The 20,659-nt window shown below is 43.1% G+C and overlaps 2 protein-coding genes across 2 annotated transcripts in view; one reads left to right on the top strand and one right to left on the bottom strand.

The window, feature by feature from the left end:
• On the bottom strand, window positions 1–20,477 carry ccdc90b (coiled-coil domain containing 90B). Its single transcript, XM_020452232.2, has 9 exons — window positions 19,992–20,477; window positions 9,794–9,913; window positions 9,512–9,615; window positions 8,554–8,655; window positions 8,359–8,400; window positions 1,138–1,209; window positions 971–1,024; window positions 644–758; window positions 1–421 (listed from the first exon to the last, which is right to left on the bottom strand). Exons 1-9 carry the CDS (start codon window positions 20,095–20,097, stop codon window positions 366–368), a joined length of 771 nt encoding a protein of 256 aa, XP_020307821.1. The 5' UTR covers window positions 20,098–20,477; the 3' UTR covers window positions 1–365.
• The window catches only part of alg8 (ALG8 alpha-1,3-glucosyltransferase), a 37,198-nt gene continuing 36,860 nt past the window's right edge, over window positions 20,322–20,659 (top strand). The window contains exon 1 of the mRNA XM_031797218.1: window positions 20,322–20,614. Coding sequence (XP_031653078.1) covers window positions 20,526–20,614 — 89 coding nt within the window. The 5' untranslated portion in view covers window positions 20,322–20,525. The remainder of the gene's footprint in view (window positions 20,615–20,659) is intronic.

Below are 20,659 nucleotides of genomic sequence, written 5' to 3'. Positions count from 1 at the left end.
TGTGGTTCATTGGGAAAAGTTATTTATTTCCATGTCATGTGGAATCCATATCCAAATACAGTTCTTGGAAGTATTGAGCCATTTGTATAACCTATAGATATAGTGCCTATAAATAGGTTTATTGTACATTGTATCACTCAACAGTTATGTTCAAAATATCTGATTGACTTTGTTTAATAGGTTGATTAATTTTAATGACTCATGCTTGGCCTTAGTCTTAGCTCTCCATGTACTCTAGATTGCCATTTAAAAGTAGAAATACATAAAAGTAGAAATTGAAATTACATGAAACCAACGTTGATTTAACCAGTGTGCACCCAGTGGGATCTATGTACAATGCAATCAAACCCCCACAGCAGAGACGGTCACTTCCAAAGGCGGTAAAATCCCAAGGCAATCGCTAGGCACGCGAAAACGGACGCTACCAAAAAGAAAAGCAGAGGGGGGTATATCATGATCCCACTTAAATTCATACCATATTTCAAAGAACAGTTGAATATACAGAAATGTACACAAGCACATATCTTTAACTCTGCATCGTGGGAAAAGGACCCGTGAGTAAGCATTTCACTGTTAGTCTAGACCTGTTGCGTACGAAGCATGTGACAAATAACATTTGATTTGGCATACAAACACACACTACCTGCAAGGTAGCGGATGGTTTCCAGCTTCAGCGACTCTAGTAGAGTTTTCAGGGAGGCCACCTCTAGATCAATCTTTTTAGTCGTCTCCATTGTTTCGTGGTCAATGACTGCGTTCTGAGGAGAACATTAACATAGGGAATCATATTACTATACTCATATGGCTGGTTTCACAGACATGGTATAAGCCTAGTCCTGGACTAAAATGTGCTTTTTAATACAGGACTAGGCTTAATCTGTTTCTGGGAATCCGCCCCATAAAGAAATGCAGCTGTTATAGACTGTGGTGGGAGTATAGAAATATCATCATGGACAAGATGGCATTTTACCTTCCTGTGGAACTCTGTGCTGTTCTCCATAAGTTTCTTCTCCTGCTCAGTAAACTGACAAAGAGACAGATGCCCAGTGAGAAAGAGAGAGAGAAAGCATGTGGCAGAATGTCAATTCAAGGTCTCAGGAGTAATAATCAATCACACGCGTATGCGCATGCACACACCATGTCAGTGACCCTGCTCCTCTCCAGGTTGATGTCCAGCTTGGCCTCAGCTCGGACCTTCTTACTCTCCTCCTGAAGTGAAAACAGGATACACAAGTTATTGTTTGCATCCCAAAAGGCAACTTATTCTCTTTTATAGTGCACTACGTTTGACCAGGGCCCAAAAGCAGTGCACTATGTAGGGAATAGGGTGCCATTTTGGATGTATCCACACAAGTCACATGATGTACTTACTGAGTGAGAAACCACAGAGATTACTGATAAACTATTACATTATTCATAAGTTATAGTTTAACAATAAACAGATGAAATGATAACTCAGAATTACATAGAACATACAGTAATAATATAGTGAATGAATTACATTTTATTTTCATGTCAAATCACCAATTGGCAACCCATCCCTTATGGGATTAATTGACACAAACAAACATTACAATAATTCTTTGCGCATCACATAAAGAGAGAAATGTAAAGATAAAAATCAATACATAATAGTAAATAAGGTTATCCAAACAAATATATACATAGAGCAGTAAAAGAATACACACACACACAACCATTCAAAAGTTTGGGGTCACTTAGAAAAGTTTTTTTTTAAAGTCCATTAAAATAACATCAAATTGAACAGAAATACAGTGTAGACATTGTTATTGTTGTAAATTAGCTAGAAACAGCAGACTTTTAATGGAATGTCTACATGGACGTACAAAGACCCATTATCAGCAACCATCACTCCTGTGTTCCAATGGCACGTTGTGTTAGCTAATCCAGGTTTATCATTTTAAAAGGCTGATTTATCATCAGAAAACCCTTTTGCAATTTTTCGTTATGTTAGTACAGCTGAATTTTTTTTTCTTCTGATTTAAAGAAGCAATAAAACTGGCCTTCTTTAGACTAGTTGAGTATGTGGAGCATCAGCATTTGTGGGTTCGATTACAGGCTCAAAATGGCCAGAAACAAAGAACTTTCTTCTGAAACTCATCAGTCTATTCTTGTTCTGAGAAATGAAGGCTATACCATGCGAGAAATTGTCAAGAAACTGAAGATCTTGTACAACACTGTGTACTACTCCCTTCACAGAACAGTGCAAACTGGCTCTAACCAGAATAGAAAGAGTAGTGGGAGGCCCTTGGTGCCATACTGAGCAAAAGTACATTAGTGTCTAGTTTGAGAAACAGATGCCTCACAAATCCTCAACTGGCAGCTTCATTAAATAGTACCCGCAAAACACCAGGCTCAATGTCAACAGTGAAGATGCAACTCCGGAATGCTGGCCGCCTAGGCAGAGTTGCAAAGAAAAAGCCAAATCAAATCAAATTTATTTGTCACATACACATGGTTAGCAGATGTTAATGCGAGTGTAGCGAAATGCTTGTGCTTCTAGTTCCGACAATGCAGTAATAACGAACAAGTAATCTAACTAACAATTCCCCAAAAAACTACTGTCTTATACACAGTGTAAGGGGATAAAGAATATGTACATAAGGATATATGAATGAGTGATGGTACAGAGCAGCATAGGCAAGATACAGTAGATGATATCGAGTACAGTATATACATATGAGATGAGTATGTAAACCAAGTGGCATAGTTAAAGTGGCTAGTGATACATGTATTACATAAGGATGCAGTCGATGATATAGAGTACAGTATCTACGTATGCATATGAGATGAATAATGTAGGGTAAGTAACATTATATAAGGTAGCATTGTTTAAAGTGGCTAGTGATATATTTACATCATTTCCCATCAATTCCCACGATTAAAGTGTCTGGAGTAGAGTCAGTGGCATTGACAGTGTGTTGGCAGTAGCCACTCAATGTTAGTGGTGGCTGTTTAACAGTCTGATGGCCTTGAGATGGAAGCTGTTTTTCAGTCTCTCGGTCCCAGCTTTGATGCACCTGTACTGACCTCGCCTTCTGGATGACAGCGGGGTGAACAGGCAGTGGCTCGGGTGGTTGATGTCCTTGATGATCTTTATGGCCTTCCTGTAGCATCGGGTGGTGTAGGTGTCCTGGAGGGCAGGTAGTTTGCCCCCGGTGATGCGTTGTGCAGACCTCACTACCCTCTGGAGAGCCTTACGGTTGAGGGCGGTGCAGTTGCCATACCAGGCGGTGATACAGCCCGCCAGGATGCTCTCGATTGTGCATCTGTAGAAGTTTGTGAGTGCTTTTGGTGACAAGCCGAATTTCTTCAGCCTCCTGAGGTTGAAGAGGCGCTGCTGCGCCTTCTTCACGATGCTGTCTGTGTGAGTGGACCAATTCAGTTTGTCTGTGATGTGTATGCCGAGGAACTTAAAACTTGCTACCCTCTCCACTACTGTTCCATCGATGTGGATGGGGGGGGTGTTCCCTCTGCTGTTTCCTGAAGTCCACAATCATCTCCTTAGTTTTGTTGACGTTGAGTGTGAGGTTATTTTCCTGACACCACACTCCGAGGGCCCTCACCTCCTCCCTGTAGGCCGTCTCGTCGTTGTTGGTAATCAAGCCTACCACTGTTGTGTCGTCCGCAAACTTGATGATTGAGTTGGAGGCGTGCGTGGCCACGCAGTGGGTGAACAGGGAGTACAGGAGAGGGCTCAGAACGCACCCTTGTGGGGCCCCAGTGTTGAGGATCAGCGGGGAGGAGATGTTGTTGCCTACCCTCACCACCTGGGGGCGGCCCGTCAGGAAGTCCAGTACCCAGTTGCACAGGGCGGGGTCGAGACCCAGGGTCTCGAGCTTGATGACGAGCTTGGAGGGTACTATGGTGTTGAATGCCGAGCTGTAGTCGATGAACAGCATTCTCACATAGGTATTCCTCTTGTCCAGATGGGTTAGGGCAGTGTGCAGTGTGGTTGAGATTGCATCGTCTGTGGACCTATTTGGGCGGTAAGCAAATTGGAGTGGGTCAAGGGTGTCAGGTAGGGTGGAGGTGATATGGTCCTTGACTAGTCTCTCAAAGCACTTCATGATGACGGATGTGAGTGCTACGGGGCGGTAGTCGTTTAGCTCAGTTACCTTAGCTTTCTTGGGAACAGGAACAATGGTGGCCCTCTTGAAGCATGTGGGAACAGCAGACTGGTATAGGGATTGGTTGAATATGTCCGTAAACACACCGGCCAGCTGGTCTGCGCATGCTCTGAGGGCGCGGCTGGGGATGCCGTCTGGGCCTGCAGCCTTGCGAGGGTTAACACGTTTAAATGTCTTACTCACTTCGGCTGCAGTGAAGGAGAGACCGCATGTTTTCGTTGCAGGCCGTGTCAGTGGCACTGTATTGTCCTCAAAGCGGGCAAAAAAGTTGTTTAGTCTGCCTGGGAGCAAGACATCCTGGTCCGTGACTGGGCTGGGTTTCTTCCTGTAGTCCGTGATTGACTGTAGACCCTGCCACATGCCTCTTGTGTCTGAGCCGTTGAATTGAGATTCTACTTTGTCTCTGTACTGGCGCTTAGCTTGTTTGATAGCCTTGCGGAGGGAATAGCTGCACTGTTTGTATTCAGTCATGTTACCAGACACCTTGCCCTGATTAAAAGCAGTGGTTCGCGCCTTCAGTTCCACACGAATGCTGCCATCAATCCACGGTTTCTGGTTGGGGAATGTTTTAATCGTTGCTATGGGAACGACATCTTCAACGCACGTTCTAATGAACTCGCACACCGAATCAGCGTATTCGTCAATGTTGTTGGCTGACGCAATACGAAACATCTCCCAGTCCACGTGATGGAAGCAGTCTTGGAGTGTGGAGTCAGCTTGGTCGGACCAGCGTTGGACAGACCTCAGCGTGGGAGCTTCTTGTTTTAGTTTCTGTCTGTAGGCAGGGATCAACAAAATGGAGTCGTGGTCAGCTTTTCCGAAAGGGGGGCGGGGCAGGGCCTTATATGCGTCGCGGAAGTTAGAGTAACAATGATCCAGGGTCTTTCCACCCCTGGTTGCGCAATCGATATGCTGATAAAATTTAGGGAGTCTTGTTTTCAGATTAGCCTTGTTAAAATCCCCAGCTACAATGAATGCAGCCTCCGGATAAATAATTTCCAGTTTGCAGAGAGTTAAATAAAGTTCGTTCAGAGCCATCGATGTGTCTGCTTGGGGGGGGATATATACGGCTGTGATTATAATCGAAGAGAATTCTCTTGGTAGATAATGCGGTCTACATTTGATTGTGAGGAATTCTAAATCAGGTGAACAGAAGGATTTGAGTTCCTGTATGTTTCTTTCATCACACCATGTCACGTTGGCCATAAGGCATACGCCCCCGCCCCTCTTCTTACCAGAAAGATGTTCGTTTCTGTCCGCGCGATGCGTGGAGAAACCCGCTGGCTGCACCGCTTCGGATTGCGTCTCTCCAGTGAGCCACGTTTCCGTGAAACAGAGAACGTTACAGTCTCTGATGTCCCTCTGAAATGCTACCCTTGCTCGGATTTCATCAACCTTGTTGTCAAGAGACTGGACATTGGCAAGAAGAATGCTAGGGAGTGGTGCACGATGTGCCCGTCTCCGGAGTCTGACCAGAAGACCGCTTCGTTTCCCTCTTTTTCTGAGTCGTTTTTTTGGGTCGCTGCATGGGAACCATCCCGTGGCGCTGGTTGTAAGGCAGAACACAGGATCCGCATCGCGAAAAACATATTCTTGGTCGTACTGGTGGTGAGTTGACGCTGATCTTATATTCAGTAGTTCTTCTCGGCTGTATGTGATGAAACCTAAGATGACCTGGGGTACTAGTGTAAGAAATAACACGTAAAAAAACAAAAAACTGCATAGTTTCCTAGGAACGCGAAGCGAGGCGGCCATCTCTGTCGGCGCCGGAAGTACTGGTATATCTCAGACTGGCCAATAAAAAGAAAAGATTAAGATGGGCAAAAGAACACAGACACTGGACAGAGGAACTCTACCTAGATGGCCAGTGTCCCAGGGTTGCTTCTTCACGGTTGATGTCGAGACTGGTGTTTTGCGGGTACTATTTAATGAAGCTGCCAGTTGAAGACTTGTGAGGTGTCTGTTTCACATGGAATAGCCTTAATTTCTCAAAACAAGAATAGACTGACTGAGTTTCAGAAGTAAGTTTCTGGCCATTTTGAGCCTGTAATCGAACCCACAGATAAAGGCCAGTTTTATTGCTTCTTTAATCAGGACAACAGTTTTCAGCTGTGCTGACATTATTGCAAAAGGGTTTTCTAATGATCAATCCGCTTTTTAAAATGACACATTTGGATTAGCTAAAACAATTGTTGCTGATAATGGGCCTCTAAGATATTCCATAAAAAAATATTCCGTTTCCAGCTGCAATAGTCATTTACAACATTAACAATGTCTACACTGTATTGATGTTATTTTAATGGACAAAAAAGTGCTTTTTTAAAAACAAGGACATTTCTAAGTGACCCTAAACTTTTGAATGGTAGTGTACATGCATAACATATAGAGATAAATAAATACATAAAGAAACAGAAGGCATTTGAACCCAGTCTAGCACAAAGAGAAGATTCATGTGGGAGACAAGCCCATACACAATCTACATACACACGTGCCATTTACGACATAGAAGCTAAATATTTTTTATAATTAATTATAGGTAGACATTTTTCCTTTTATTCCAGGCTTTATCTAAATATTTTGCTAACGGAAATATACAATGGATAAAAAAAAAACATTTCAGTTTCTCCTCATCGTTCAGCCACATAATGCCAGGGTATATCTGGTGGTCTTTCTGGAATAAGAGCAAGCATATATCTTGGTAGAAAAGGCAAGAGGATAAAATCAGTTTCATTCTCTATTTCGTCAAGGTTACAATAGTTAGTCTTTCCTCTTCCATTTCACCACAATTACCAACCTTTTTCAATATGCAGAGGAAATACCCCTGATCTGACCTGTTTCAATACGCAGAGAAAATGTCCCTGATCTGACCTGTTTCAATACGCAGAGAAAATGTCCCTGATCTGACCTGTTTCAATACGCAGAGAAAATGTCCCTGATCTGACCTGTTTCAATACGCAGAGAAAATGTCCCTGATCTGACCTGTTTCAATACGCAGAGAAAATGTCCCTGATCTGACCTGTTTCAATACGCAGAGAAAATATCCCTGATCTGACCTGTTTCAATACGCAGAGAAAATATCCCTGATCTGACCTGTTTCAATACGCAGAGAAAATATCCCTGATCTGACCTGTTTCAATACGCAGAGGAAATATCCCTGATCTGACCTGTTTCAATACGTAGAGACAATATCTCTGATCTTACCTGTGCACATGGCGATCTCTTGCTTTTAGGTAGGTTATACATAATATCACTCACACACAAATTCACCCTTAATAAAACAAAAGGTTCTCAACTTGGGTTTAAGATTAATCTCCTCCACCCATTCTTTTTCATATTGCATCAACAGTTGTTTTTTTAATCATATCCATGTCTCCCTTAATTAGTTTTTTTGTAAAGATGTTCACAGTCAGATTGTTGAAAAAGGTCAAACATTTCAGTTGTCCATGTTCCCCCTTTAGATAGATCCCATTGAAAAACTTTACTAGCTCTTCTGGCATTTGGCATATCCAACAGTCTATCCCATAGTCTCACCACACATGCCTTCCATCTCACCGCACAGGGATCCCAGCCCATGTCCCCAGTTATTGCAAGTATATGTGCAAACTTGTGGACACCTAAAAAGTAACGTACTGCTCTGTTATGTTCCTTTCTAAAATACCTCTTAGCACCCCACACTCCTGCTGAATAGTCCAGAACAGGACACACACATGTGCCACCAGAGACTCTGGGTTCGCGCTCAGGCTCTGTCGCAGCTGGCCGTGACCGGGAGGTGCGTGGGGCGACCCACATTTGGCCTAGCATCGTCCGGGTTAGGGAGGGTTTAGCCGGTAGGGATATCCTTGTCTCATCGCGCACCAGCGACTCCTGTGGCGGGCCGGGCGCAGTGCACACTAACCAAGGTCGCCAGGTGCACGGTGTTTCCTCCGACACATTGGTGCGGCTGGCTTCCGGGTTGGAGGCGCGCTGTGTTAAGAAGCAGTGCGGCTTGGTTGGGCTGTGTTTCGGAGGACGCATGGCTTTTGACCTTCGTCTCTCCCGAGCCTGTACGGGAGTTGTAGCGATGAGAAAAAATGGTAACTACTAACAATTGGATACCACGAAATTGGGGAGAAAAGTGGGTAAAACAAACTTTTTTTTTTTTTTTTAAAGGTAACATGTTCATCAATAAAAATAGTAGTATTTTTTGGGATCTCTTATCACTTCTCACCATCAGCCTGTTCCTTATCTGATCCAATTCTGTCTTCATTTTCTGCAGAGAGACATACAGGTTTATGTAGAATGCATATTGTTATTATTATTATTATTATTATTATTATTATTATAGATCCCTAGTGCACTTGTTAGCTCAGGAGAGATAGACAGGCAGTGATTGTGTGGAGGAGGAAAGGGTTTATGTACGTACAGCGTTCTCCGAGCGCAGATTGGCAAACTCACTCTTCTCCAGGATCACCATGTCTTTCCTGATGGAGTCCAGGTGAGCCATGATCTGCTGCAGCGCAATCTCCTAAACAAGATGCACAGGAGAGAGAGCGAGAGAAGGGGGGCGGGGGTGTCTTACAACAGAAACAACCTACAAGGGAGTGGTTGAAAGAGGGTGTAATGTGGGGGTGAAGGTTCAGAGTATTGCAATTCCATGGGTGTAACTGAAGCACACACTGTCATACATACCAGCAGTCACAAGTGTAAGTGATAGTCTGGTCTTCTTTAGCTTGGGTAGCAAGCGGGATGCTGTGGGTGTGGTACCTGGTGTGCTGTGAGTGTGGCACCTGGTGTGCTGTGAGTGTGGCACCTGGTGTGCTGTGTGTGTGGTACCTGGTGTGCTGTGTGTGGTACCTGGTGTGGTACCTGGACTGCTGTGAGTGTGGGGTGCGTGGTACCTCAGTTGCTATGAGTGTGGTAACTGGTGTGTGCCTGTGGTACCTGGGCTGCTGTGAGTGTGGTGTGTGTGTGGTACCTGGGCTGCTGTGATTGTGGTACCTGGTTTGCTTTGAGTGTGGTACCTGGTGTGTGATGTGTGTGGTACCTGGTGTGGTGTGAGTGTGGTATCTGGGCCGCTGTGTGTGGTAACTGGTGTGGTGTGGTACCTGGGCTGCTGTGAGTGTGGTGTGTGGTACCTGGACTACTGTGAGTGTGGTGTGTGTGTGTGTGTGTGTGTGTGTGTGTGTGTGTGTGGTACCTGGTGTGGGGTACCTGGTTTCCTGTGAGTGTGGGGTACTGGGTGTGCTGTGTGTGTGTGGTACCTGGTGTGGGGTACCTGGTGTCCTGTGAGTGTGGGGTACCGGGTGTGCTGTGTGTGGGGTACCTGGTGTGCTGTGAGTGTGGTGTGTTTGTGTGTGGTATCTGGTGTGTGTGTGTGGTACCTGGTGTGCTCCAGTCACCATGTCTTTGTACACTATGTCCATGTTGGCTGTTGCCAGAGTCACCAGAGCCGCTACTATGATTTCTGCTTGGCGCTTTTCAAAGCCTGAAAATAGAGAAATCATTAAAGACTTGATCATCAGCATTACAACAGTCCAGTTTCTTTATTACACTGTGGATCAATTATCACCTTATTTGCCTTTCCTGGTCTGGATGTGACTTCCACTTCAGAAAAGGCAACACAGAAGCAGAATTACAGATCAAGTCCAAAATGATGCACCCACCATTGCTCTCCAGCTCAATGACCATGGCATGAGAGTCAAAAGTCAGTTTCCTCTGTTCCAGAGGGGTCAGCTCCACTTTCCTCAGGTCGTACGCTGCTACAGGTGTTGCAACGTGGAACTCTGTACAGACAGACAGATGGAGTTGAGTGGCGAGGTGATGACTTTGAGGAGTGTAGCCTACCTCTGACTTCATCAAGTCAGTATCAGTCGATACTTGTTAAGAACATTAACAAAATGGAAGAAAATTAAACATTCTACAAGAACCAATATCACTTCCTAACAACACAACCTTATGGAACAATACTTGGGTAGCGTTTCAAAATTCACCGATAAATTGGGCCACATGGAAAGCTAAAAGGCATAGAAACTGTAAATAACTTTAACAGGAAATACATCTATTTCGATTACAGAATTAAAAAGTAATTTTGGACTGACAGATATAGATAGTTTAAAATGAAAACTTACGTATCACACAATTTTGAAGAGCAACCTTAACATTATGACCAAACCGGCTCCACGTGTGCGCCTGGTGAGTTTGTCTATCCCCACCAGACACGATCAGGTGACAGGTTGAAATATCAAAACGAATTCTGAACCAACTATATTAATTTGGGGCCAGGTCGAAACATTTAGCTAGCTAGCTAGCTTGCTGTTGCTAGTTAATTTGTTCTGGGGTGATTGAAAGATGAACCAGGTCCACACTCCAGTCAGTAGCGGTAACACACCTTAAAGTTTGTTGTCAACTACCATATAAAGTCCACAGAAGAAGAACTAGGAGAGATTACTAGAAACTAACTTAGTTTCCCTTTTTATCTGTGGATTAATTGTCGTAGTAGAGAGCACATGATTTTGTGTGACTCAAAATGGGTCAAAATTCTACGAAGATCCAGCAAAAAAAAGGACCTTGTACATTTCAGGTAAAATAACAACCCAATGTTTATACATTGACCAGCTGGGGCAAATCTGTGAAGACCTGGGTGTGAGCAGCAAACTACATCCTCGTGAGATTGCTTTTCTCAAGGAGTACAGTACAGTCCTACAGCCACTCACATCCTCTATTGATCTTCAGGGAGAAGAAGTGTTTTCTTGGCTTTCTTATCCCAACAACAAGCTTGAAGTCTAAGCTCTCAGAGAAAATACCTCTTGCGACATTCTCTGTACACATCATCACTGCGGTCATTGAGGCTATAGACCGCCAGTTTGGCCCTATGCTAAGCACCCATGAAGCAAAAATGGCACCTGCTAGTGAAATGTTTCGACTGTGTTGGCACAACCCTGGAAAGAGGGAGGAGATGCAGAGCACATTAGTTCAAGAAACTGCTTCTAGGTAGAACACACACTCCGAAGAGGTTGATGAGGGAGCACAGAATGAGTCTCAGTCAGAAGACACATTTTTTTTTCCGGAGGTGCAACAACTAGGGCCCGTGGCACTGCAGAGGACAAGGTGAGGAAGTACCTCAAAGACAAGTCTTTGGACTCCTTGAAATCATTTCCCATAGTCCAGAACTTGTTTCTGAAGTACAACACTCCAGTGCCCCAGTTGAGCGTCTTTTCAGCTATGGTGGAAACAGGATGCCTGGTGCTCATCTAGAGCATGTCCTTTTGCTGCAATACAACAGCAATTTCTGCCTTCAATCATCTGAGTAGGCTAGCTTCAGAATAGGCCTACTGCAATGCCATGTCTGATATGTTGGTTTATTGCACCTAGCTCGGACTAAATGTGTAAAACGAAAAAAAATTGACCTATTTCACATTAGTCATTTAGCAGACACTTATCCAGAGCGACTTACCGTAGTGAGTGGAAACATTTTCATACCTTTTTGTACCGGTGTAAGTGTTTAGCACCATCTATGTTACTTAAGCCCTTACTTATACCTGGTTTTAACATGTATACTTTGTCCTGCACATTGTGTTTGTGCCCACATTGTTAGACAGGTGTACACGATTAAAAGATGCATTGTGGTCTGACTGTGATCAGATCATATAAGTGTAAATGGACAAGATCAGGATGAAGGACGAATGATAGAGGCAGGTATACAGGGCTTAAATACATTTGTCAATGTTTTGCGATGTGTTCTAATGTGGTTCTGCAATAAATGTTAAATTGGTAATATTTTTTTCTTATGTTTTACAGGTGAAGTAATCCAAAAGAAACGGAAAGTAATCAGATTACGTTAGAGTTTAGGTAATCCAAAAGTTACGTTACTGATTACAATTTTAGACAGGTAACTAACGGATTACATTTAAAAAGTAACCTACCCAACCCTGTTGACAGTGAGATCAGTTCAGCACCCTACATTGCAGTCCAGGTGGATGACACCACAGACATATCCTGCAAATGTCAATTAACATTCATAGCACACTATGTCAAAGATAAGGGTGTTATACTGAAGAAAAATATAAGTGCAAAATGCAACAATTTTGAAGATTGAGTTACAGTTCATATTAGGAAATCAGAAATGTTTTATAAATTCATTAAGCCCTAATCTATGGATTTCACAAGACTGGAAATACAAATACAGGAACTGGAACACAGTTGTCATACACGTCGATTCAGAGCATCCCAAAAATGCTCAATGGGTGACACGTCTGGTGAGTATGCAGGCCATGGAAGAACTGGGACGCTTCCAGGAATTGTGTACAGATCCTTGCGACAAGGGGACATGCATTATCATGCTGAAACATGAGGTGATGGCGGTGGATGAATGGCACATCAATGGGCCTCAGTCTCGTCACGGTATCCCTGTGCATTCAAATTGATAAAATGCAATTGTGTTCATTGCCCGTAGCTTATGTCTGCCCATCCCATAGCCCCACCACCATTGGGCACTCTGGTCACAACGTTGACGTCAGCAAACCCGCTCAGCCACACGACGCCATACACGTGGTCTGTGGTTGTGAGGTCGGTTGGACATACTGCGAAATTCTCCAAAACGACGTAGGCGACTTATGGTAGAGCAGTGAACATTAAATTATCTGGCAATAGCTCCGGTGGACATTCCTGCAGTCAGCATGCCAATTGCACACTCCCTCAACTTGATATCTGTCGCATTGTTTTGCATGACAAAACTGTACATTTTAGAGTTGCTTTTTATTGTCCCCAGCACAAGCTGCACCTGTGCAGATCATACTGTTTAATCAGCTTCTTGATATGGCCTCCTGGACAGATACCGACAGCTGTACTTTGAAATACTCAATGGAATCATACTACACATAACCCAGAGGTTTGCTGACGTGAAGAGCCTCAACTTTTTACGTGTTCTTGATCATGGTTCATTTCCAGAGTACTCAAAACAAGAGGGGTTTCCTGACAGAACTCACACCGCTGTTCCAGACGTACCCTTTTTTGACAACAAGAGGTTGGAAAATGAGCTGCAGATAGTCTATGCTGATGCCTCCTTCCACTAACCACCAGGTGAGCTGCTGCAATCATTTGTGAAAAAGGACCTGAATGGGTGCTTCTCCCTATAATTAGCCTACAACGTGTCAAAGTGCATTGCGGTTGCATTTCCCATTAAACTAATCTTGCTGCGTCGGACACACAGTTCTTGGTTTCAATGGCTCATTATGTAAGTATATCAGTCTAATCTCGAAAGGCCATGGAGTAGGTACAGAAGCAAGGTGAATTTTACAATCAAATAGGAAATCACCATCATAACCTAAACCTACTAGTGAAAAAGGAACTGTAACTAGTCAACTGTGAACACCATGTAAACTAGTGGTCTGTACTGTAATTGTTTATTCTAACTATAGTTGATTGTTGAAGGTGCAGAATGCTGTGTGCGGCGGATTGACAGGGGTGTCCTGTACAAATGAGCAATGCCAGTGGAACTCAGCGACGCAGCCAAATCTATCCCCAAAAAGGTTGAGCGAGATCTGTGGCAAACGTCACAAACCAAGTGACAAGTTCTCAACCAGCACTCTCCATACAACCTGTGTACCACTCACACAACATATTTAAAAAGAGTTTGGAAGGGGCCAATGTTCCAGTGGGGAGCATTCTGCACAAGTGCAAACCAAACAGTCCTCAAGTTCCAGCGGCAGCCACACAGCTCCAGCAGCCTCATGGTGAACATGGCATCAACATGCAGTGTCAGAAACCCTTGTCATTTTATGACGTTGATGTTAAGCTGGAGGAGTGTAAATGTGCCAGCCTTTAGGAGGTCACTAAAGCACAGAGTGCATCCCATGTGTTGTAGTCAGCAAAGGTTCCTGTGCACACCTCAACAAATCCAGACAACTTTGTGCGGGAGCATCTCTTCCCAAGGTTCCATGGGAACTCAGCAACCACATATGGCAAGGAGAACGAGCAGGTTGCCTACACATGGATGGAGAGTTGTGGGTTTAGTCAGGAGAGTAGAGGCACAGTAGTGAGTGACAAGGAGCCATGGCTTTCTGCAAGCCCATATAGTGTTAAACTCTCAAGAAATTCTAGAAATCAAATGTCCTGTTGTGAGTAAGAAATGTGAGTCTCTGACTAAACTGTTCTCTGGCTAACTAACAGATGTGATGGATGGGGTTCCTCAGCTGCAACCTAATGGAGCCCTTGGGTATTACATGAAGGTGCAAATGGGCATGTTCTGCACAGGACTGGTGAGATGTAAACTGCTTGTCTGGCTCTATCCGGGCAGGTTGTTATTGGTGTGCCGTTTGATGTGAAGTTCTGTGCTGATGTTATCTCTAAACTGAAGGTATTCTATTTCACACATGCTGCCAAGGATAGTAGATGAGTTTTAGTTAGGCAGACTAATTCTGTGGTCCAAATATGTTAATCTGTGGTATTTAGGCTCGTGCCTAATACTTGTGTTTTTGAATAGTTCTTATATTTTGAGCATTGTAAACCTCTGTCAGCTCTACCTTATTATCCAAGCATAACTCTTGGTGTTTTTCTCCCCACAGCTCTCTTCATATACACATTTACCTGATTATATTTGCATAATTCTTGGTGTTTTTTTTGTCTTGCCTTGTACAGCTCTCTTCATACATGTTTATCTAATGCCTAAGGATAACTCCTTATGATTTATGAATATATTTTTATTGAACCTTGCATAGCGCTTTCTTTTCATAATGACACTTCATTAACGTATTATGCGAACATACCGTAACTCATCTTACACTTGGAAAATGATGGTGTTAAAAAAACACTGAAATTGCACTTGACATTTTCTTTGATCCTTAACCTTTTGAAATGAAGGACAAGGAGGCATGTCGAAGGGTTTCAAATGTGTTTCCTGTTTGATTCTGGTTTTGGTTTTCAAGTGCACAAATTAAGAAAACAGTGTGGCTGGCACTTGATAAACAGTTGTCTTCCCTATTGGTATGTTAGACATTTTGGTGTTGAAGAAAATGTATTGTAAATATATTTAAGGCATGATAGCGGCACCTAGTGGATGCCTGTAATTATCAGAAACATGCAAAGTTACAGTACATTTCAAATGTAGGAACATACAAATGATTCAGTTTAAATAGTAAAAAAATATACATTGCATTCAGAAAGTTCAGACCCCTTCCCTTTTTCCACATTTTGTTCAGTTACAGCCTTATTCTAAAATTGATATTTTTTCTCATCAATCTACACACAATACCCCATAATTACAAAGCGAAAACCGTTTTAGAAATGTTTAATTTATTAAAAAGAAAAACTAGAAATACCTTATTTACATAAGTATTCAGAGCCTTTACTATGAGACCCGTTTCCATTGATCATCCTTAATGTTTTTACAACTTGATTGGAGTCCAACTGTGGTAAATTCAGTTGATTGGACATGATTTGGAAAGGCACACCTGTCTATATAAGGTCCCACAGTTGACAGTGCATGTCAGAACAAAAACTGTAGAGCTCCGAGACAGGATTGTGTCGAGGCACAGATCTGGGGAAGGGTACCAAAAAAAATGTATGCAGCAATGAAGGTCCCCAAGAATACAGTAACCTCCATCATTCTTAAATGGAAGTTTAGAAAGACCAAGACTTCCTAGAGCTGGCCGCTTGACCAAACTGAGCAATCGGGGGAGAAGGGCCTTGGTCAGGGAGGTGACCGAGTGCAGAATGGTCACTCTGATAGAGCTCCAGAGTTTCCTCTGTGGAGATGGGAGAACCTTCCAGAAGGACAACCATCTCTGCAGCACTCCACTAATCAGGCTTTTATGGTAGAGCGGCCAGACGGAAGCCACTCCTTAGTAAATGGCACATGACAGCCCGCTTAGAGTTTTCCAAAAGGCACCTAAAGACTCTGACAATGAGAAACAAGATTCTCTGGTCTAATGAAACCAACATTTGAACGATTTGGCTTGAATGCCAAGCATCAAGTCTGGAGGAAACCTGGCACCATCTCTATGGTGAAGCAGGGACTGGGAGACTAGTCAGGATCGAGGGAAAGATGAACAGAGCAAAGTACAGAGATCCTTGATGAAAACCTGCTCCAGAGCGCTCAGGACCTCAGATTGGGGCGAAGGTTCACCTTCCAACAGGATTGGCTTCGGGACAAGTCTCTGAATGTCCTTGAGTGGCCCAGCCTGAGCCCGGACTTGAACCTGATGGAACATCTCTAGAGAGACCTGAAAATAGCGGTGCAGCGATGTTCCCCATCCAACCTGACAGAACTTGAGAGGATCTGCAGAGAAGAATGGCAGAAACTCCCCAAATAGTAGTGTGCCAAGCCTGTAGCTTCATACCCAAGAAAACTTGAGGCTGTAATTGCTGCCAAAGGTGCTTCAACAAAGTACTGAGTAAAGAGTCTGAATACTTATGTAAATGTGATATTTCAGTTGTTTTTGTATACATTTGCAAAAATGTATTTTTGTATACATTTGCAAAAATGTATACAACTTGTTTTTGCTTGGTCATTGTGGGCTATTGTGTGTAAATCGACGAGAGAGAACATTTTTATATATTTTAGAATTAGGCTGTAACAAAATGTGGAAAATGTCAAAGGGTCTAAATACTTTCCAGATGCACTGTACACACACAGTATCTCATGTGGATGAAATGAGTGTATAAAGTTACATTTCAGATGTATGAACATTCTTACTGCTCACTCGGCATCCTCATGGATGATCTCACCCTGCATGTTAACAAGTGCTGCACCGATGCTGAGGACTTTGTCCATTTTGTGTGTCAGGTTGATGAGAAGTGTCTGGAAGAGGATTTTGAACACTTTGGAGTTGTCTGATAACTCTCAACATGAATACGCACATTAGCTATCCTTCTCGTGCTTGTGGCTTCCTTTCTGAGTGAAGGCTGGTATGGCAAGGTTTACCTTCCTCTCATTCAGCAGATCTCAGATGGTGAAGCCCCTGTCTGTCATAACTTCATCGCCAGGCCTAAGGTATTCCAGGAAGCCAGAGTTTTGGGTGATGATCTTGTCACTGCATCTGCCTCCATATGCAGGAGAAACTAACATGGAGCAATGGCCACCAAATACTGGAGAGTATTGCTGGACTAATAGTGGCTGTATGACTTCCCTCTGGAATCAATGTTGTGTGCTTTCTGAAGAGTGGTTTCAGAGCAGTCAATGATGCAAGTGGTGTTGGGGAACTAAGAGAGTGCAACACTACTCCCTGGGACACAACAAAGCGTTCAGCAAGATCACCCTGGAGTAGCTTCAGCTTCATCAAGGTTAAGAGTATTTGATCACTGATATGCACTCTGCAGAAATGCTACATGGTCAAAGAAAAGGATGGCCAGTATACAACACTGAGCTAATGTCATTCTTCAGGATGGTATGGGTCAATGGCTCTGCACCACCACATTGGGTTTGTTTGTGGCAGGCGGGCTTGTTGACTGGTTCTCTTGATACTTAGCTGTGTTCAGTCAGTGCTGGAACTTCCCATTGAGTATCAGCATCTTTACACTGCGGTGGCATTGGTACACTCAGATCAGAGACTGCATCACCAGAGTTGTCTTCATCTGTCAAAAAAAGAGGCCACAAGTTTAACAAAATAAAATACACAGACAGCCTACTGGTCATGGGTTAGGTTAAAAAAGAAAAGACTTGAGATAATGTTTAATAATTTAGGTAGTTACAGACATTTCATGAGCATCACCAGTGGCATGCCTGCAAGGATGGGGATAATCATGGCATGGGGGAGACATTGTCAGACAGAAGTTTTGAATAGCTAACAATATAGGGACTAACTCGGTTAGACAAACTTGTTCTCAACTAGCCTACCTGGTTATATATATATTTAGTTTTTTAACTAGCTAGACTAGTAAGCAAGCAACACTGTATCAGTTGGGCTGCCCTCAAGCTAGCTAACTGAGTTAGCTAGGCAACAATTATATAGCTACAGTATGTTAAGACTTAGGAGTCTTAACATAGCTAAACTAGCTAGTTAAGTTAGCTAACTAACTCCTGCCTGATTCATGACACCCTATCTGTGATAATAGCTAGCAAGTAGCAGCTAGCTAACAACTACCTGTAGGTGTTGATGACCTGATGAGATGTCACTTTCTGGTCTGTACTGGAGTATCATAGCCCAGCCACTTCTCAGGGAAGGGATGCTCTTCAGTTGGCCTCTTGTCCACGAAGTGATAGGAACAGACATTGGGTCAGTTTGGTGGTTTCTTCAAGTTCAATGCTTTGAGCCAAAGCAAAAGAGACTCATCCTCCTTAGGAGTTGGGTGCAAATCAAAAGGCACCTAACAACTGCACTCACTCAACAACAAAAAACACTCCTCCATGAACAGCTTCCATTTATGCCAGTTATTGTGGAATCCCCTTACCGAACATAAAATGCCAGTTTTGCATGAGTTCATGTTTGGAAGTTGTGAGAAGCGATAGCGATTTAGATTGCAATTTGCTTTATCTTGGTCAGGTCACAGTTGCAAATGAGAACTTGTTCTCAACTAGCCTACCTGGTGAAATAAAACAAAACAAATAAATAGTGAGCTAGCTAGCTTCGAACTATTGGCCGGAAGTGCTTAAGTCCCCCCATAAAAAAACATAAACAGACCCCACCCATATTTCTGTTGAAAATTAGGTAAATAAAGTCTGGATGTTGTAGACGGAGCTAGAAAGTTGGCTGTCAGAAGTATTACTATGTAAACTTACTGTCTGCATATTTCAAGACATGGCCTATGGGGGTGTAGTGAGATACCCAATGGGTTGGACAAAAAAAAATGTATACTAAAACCGTAGAAATCAATCAACCCACCATCATTAACACAATGGAAAATCTTATGATTAATTTTTTTATTGAAAGTGCGTGGGCTATGGAGTGAAACAAAATGGTGCAGTTTCAGGCCATGTGGTGGAAAGTGATGTGGGGGCTGGAGATGTGTTGTGTGTGCTAGTGGGTTTGGGCAGGTGTGATAGTTGATGTATGATGTTGTCGTTTGTTTTGTATTGTTTATAAAATCTTACAAAAAACATTTATGGGCATTTTTACAAGCATTGAATAATAACGACTCAATGTAGTCATTGGTAGCCCAGCTAGCAATGAGGAATTGGCCCTGAAGCGGCCCTCTTCCGAATGCATAGATGCAGTGTCTTAGACCGCTGCACCACTCTGGAGCCTCCACCCACAAAGTATCAAAATACTATACTACTTAAACAGGAATCTTAAATGTTAATTGTATTTTTTGATCACAGAAACAATGAGTAAATATGGAAAAATAAAGAATGAAATGAATTATATGAAGCAGCCCGTGTAATCATCTGCCATAGAGTAGCCTCAATCGGCCCGAGACCCCAAGTAATATATTTGGGCCAGATAACTCTCACCGGAATCAGCCGGGGCTCAATCCCCGCATCCTAGCCATACGTAATATGCCTAAAGTGGCCCAGATTCGGGCCACGTGACGTCGGCCGAGCCTGACTCTCAGCCGGAATCGGTCCAGATCCACTGCGAGGGAGGCTAGCTAAACTCCGCCCAAAACGAATCTAATCTAACTAAACGCCTTGCCACTCAACTTCATCGAGCAGTGTGGATTTGAGAATTCTTGGCTAACAAGAATGTGCAGTTGCTAACAAGACACACGTTTCGTTAAGGATAATAAACTTGTGCACACCTGTGTAGTAAACAAATGCTAGGCCTGCAATGGTTAATAGCAAAGGAAAGGAGTATACCTAGCCACTTGCACAACTGAATGCATTCATTAAATTGAAATGTCTCTTCCGCATTTAACACAACCCCTCAGCGTTAGTACACATGTATCGAGTAATTACCTGCAAGATTACTAATATACCAAAACGCTTACCTCTCCAACTCTGTGTTCCCCAGTATGTGCCATTGTTCAGATGCCTCTGACAGTGCCGAAATACTGACCGGAAAAGAGTTACACAGTGTCTGTTTACACTGGTCATCGCCCCAGACACGGAGACTTTGAAACTCACGGAGCAACAAATGATCTTTTAGTTACAACACTCTTACGATCTGAGTTGTATTACACATGTGTTATCTATATGTTGAAGTACAAAGTGTGCTATCTATCCCACCTCGACTCATACACAGAGGACAAGCAAGCGTTTATGACACCGGATGGTACGTAATTGCAGCCTACGAAGTTTTTCTTCAACGTTGCGCAACATTTGACCATTTCCGCACGGTGACGGTCCATATCTAGCTAACAATTCAATATTTCTACTGGTCTTCTTTTGCTTTGTTTGTATAATTGAATGTGCTAATTTGACAATGTGATTGCGGGAAGGACCGCGTAACAGAGCCTACCGATACTGTACATCTCAATAAAGTTTATTTTTACAACCCCCCCCTCCAAAAAAAAAAAAGTGTCATGGCGACGCCCAGAGCAGACGACTGGAGTTGGTTTCCTGCATTAGCACTCGGCGTTTCTTTCCTGAAATGTATTTTGATAAACGCATAGTAAGTTAAACATTCAAATAATTTATAATAGATTTCTAAACATGC

Source organism: Oncorhynchus kisutch, linkage group LG19 (assembly GCF_002021735.2).
Source record: "Oncorhynchus kisutch isolate 150728-3 linkage group LG19, Okis_V2, whole genome shotgun sequence".
In the NCBI taxonomy this organism is placed as follows: domain Eukaryota; kingdom Metazoa; phylum Chordata; class Actinopteri; order Salmoniformes; family Salmonidae; genus Oncorhynchus; species Oncorhynchus kisutch.
Note: the sequence above shows the minus strand (reverse complement) of the source record. Positions and strands in the feature narration are given on the sequence as shown.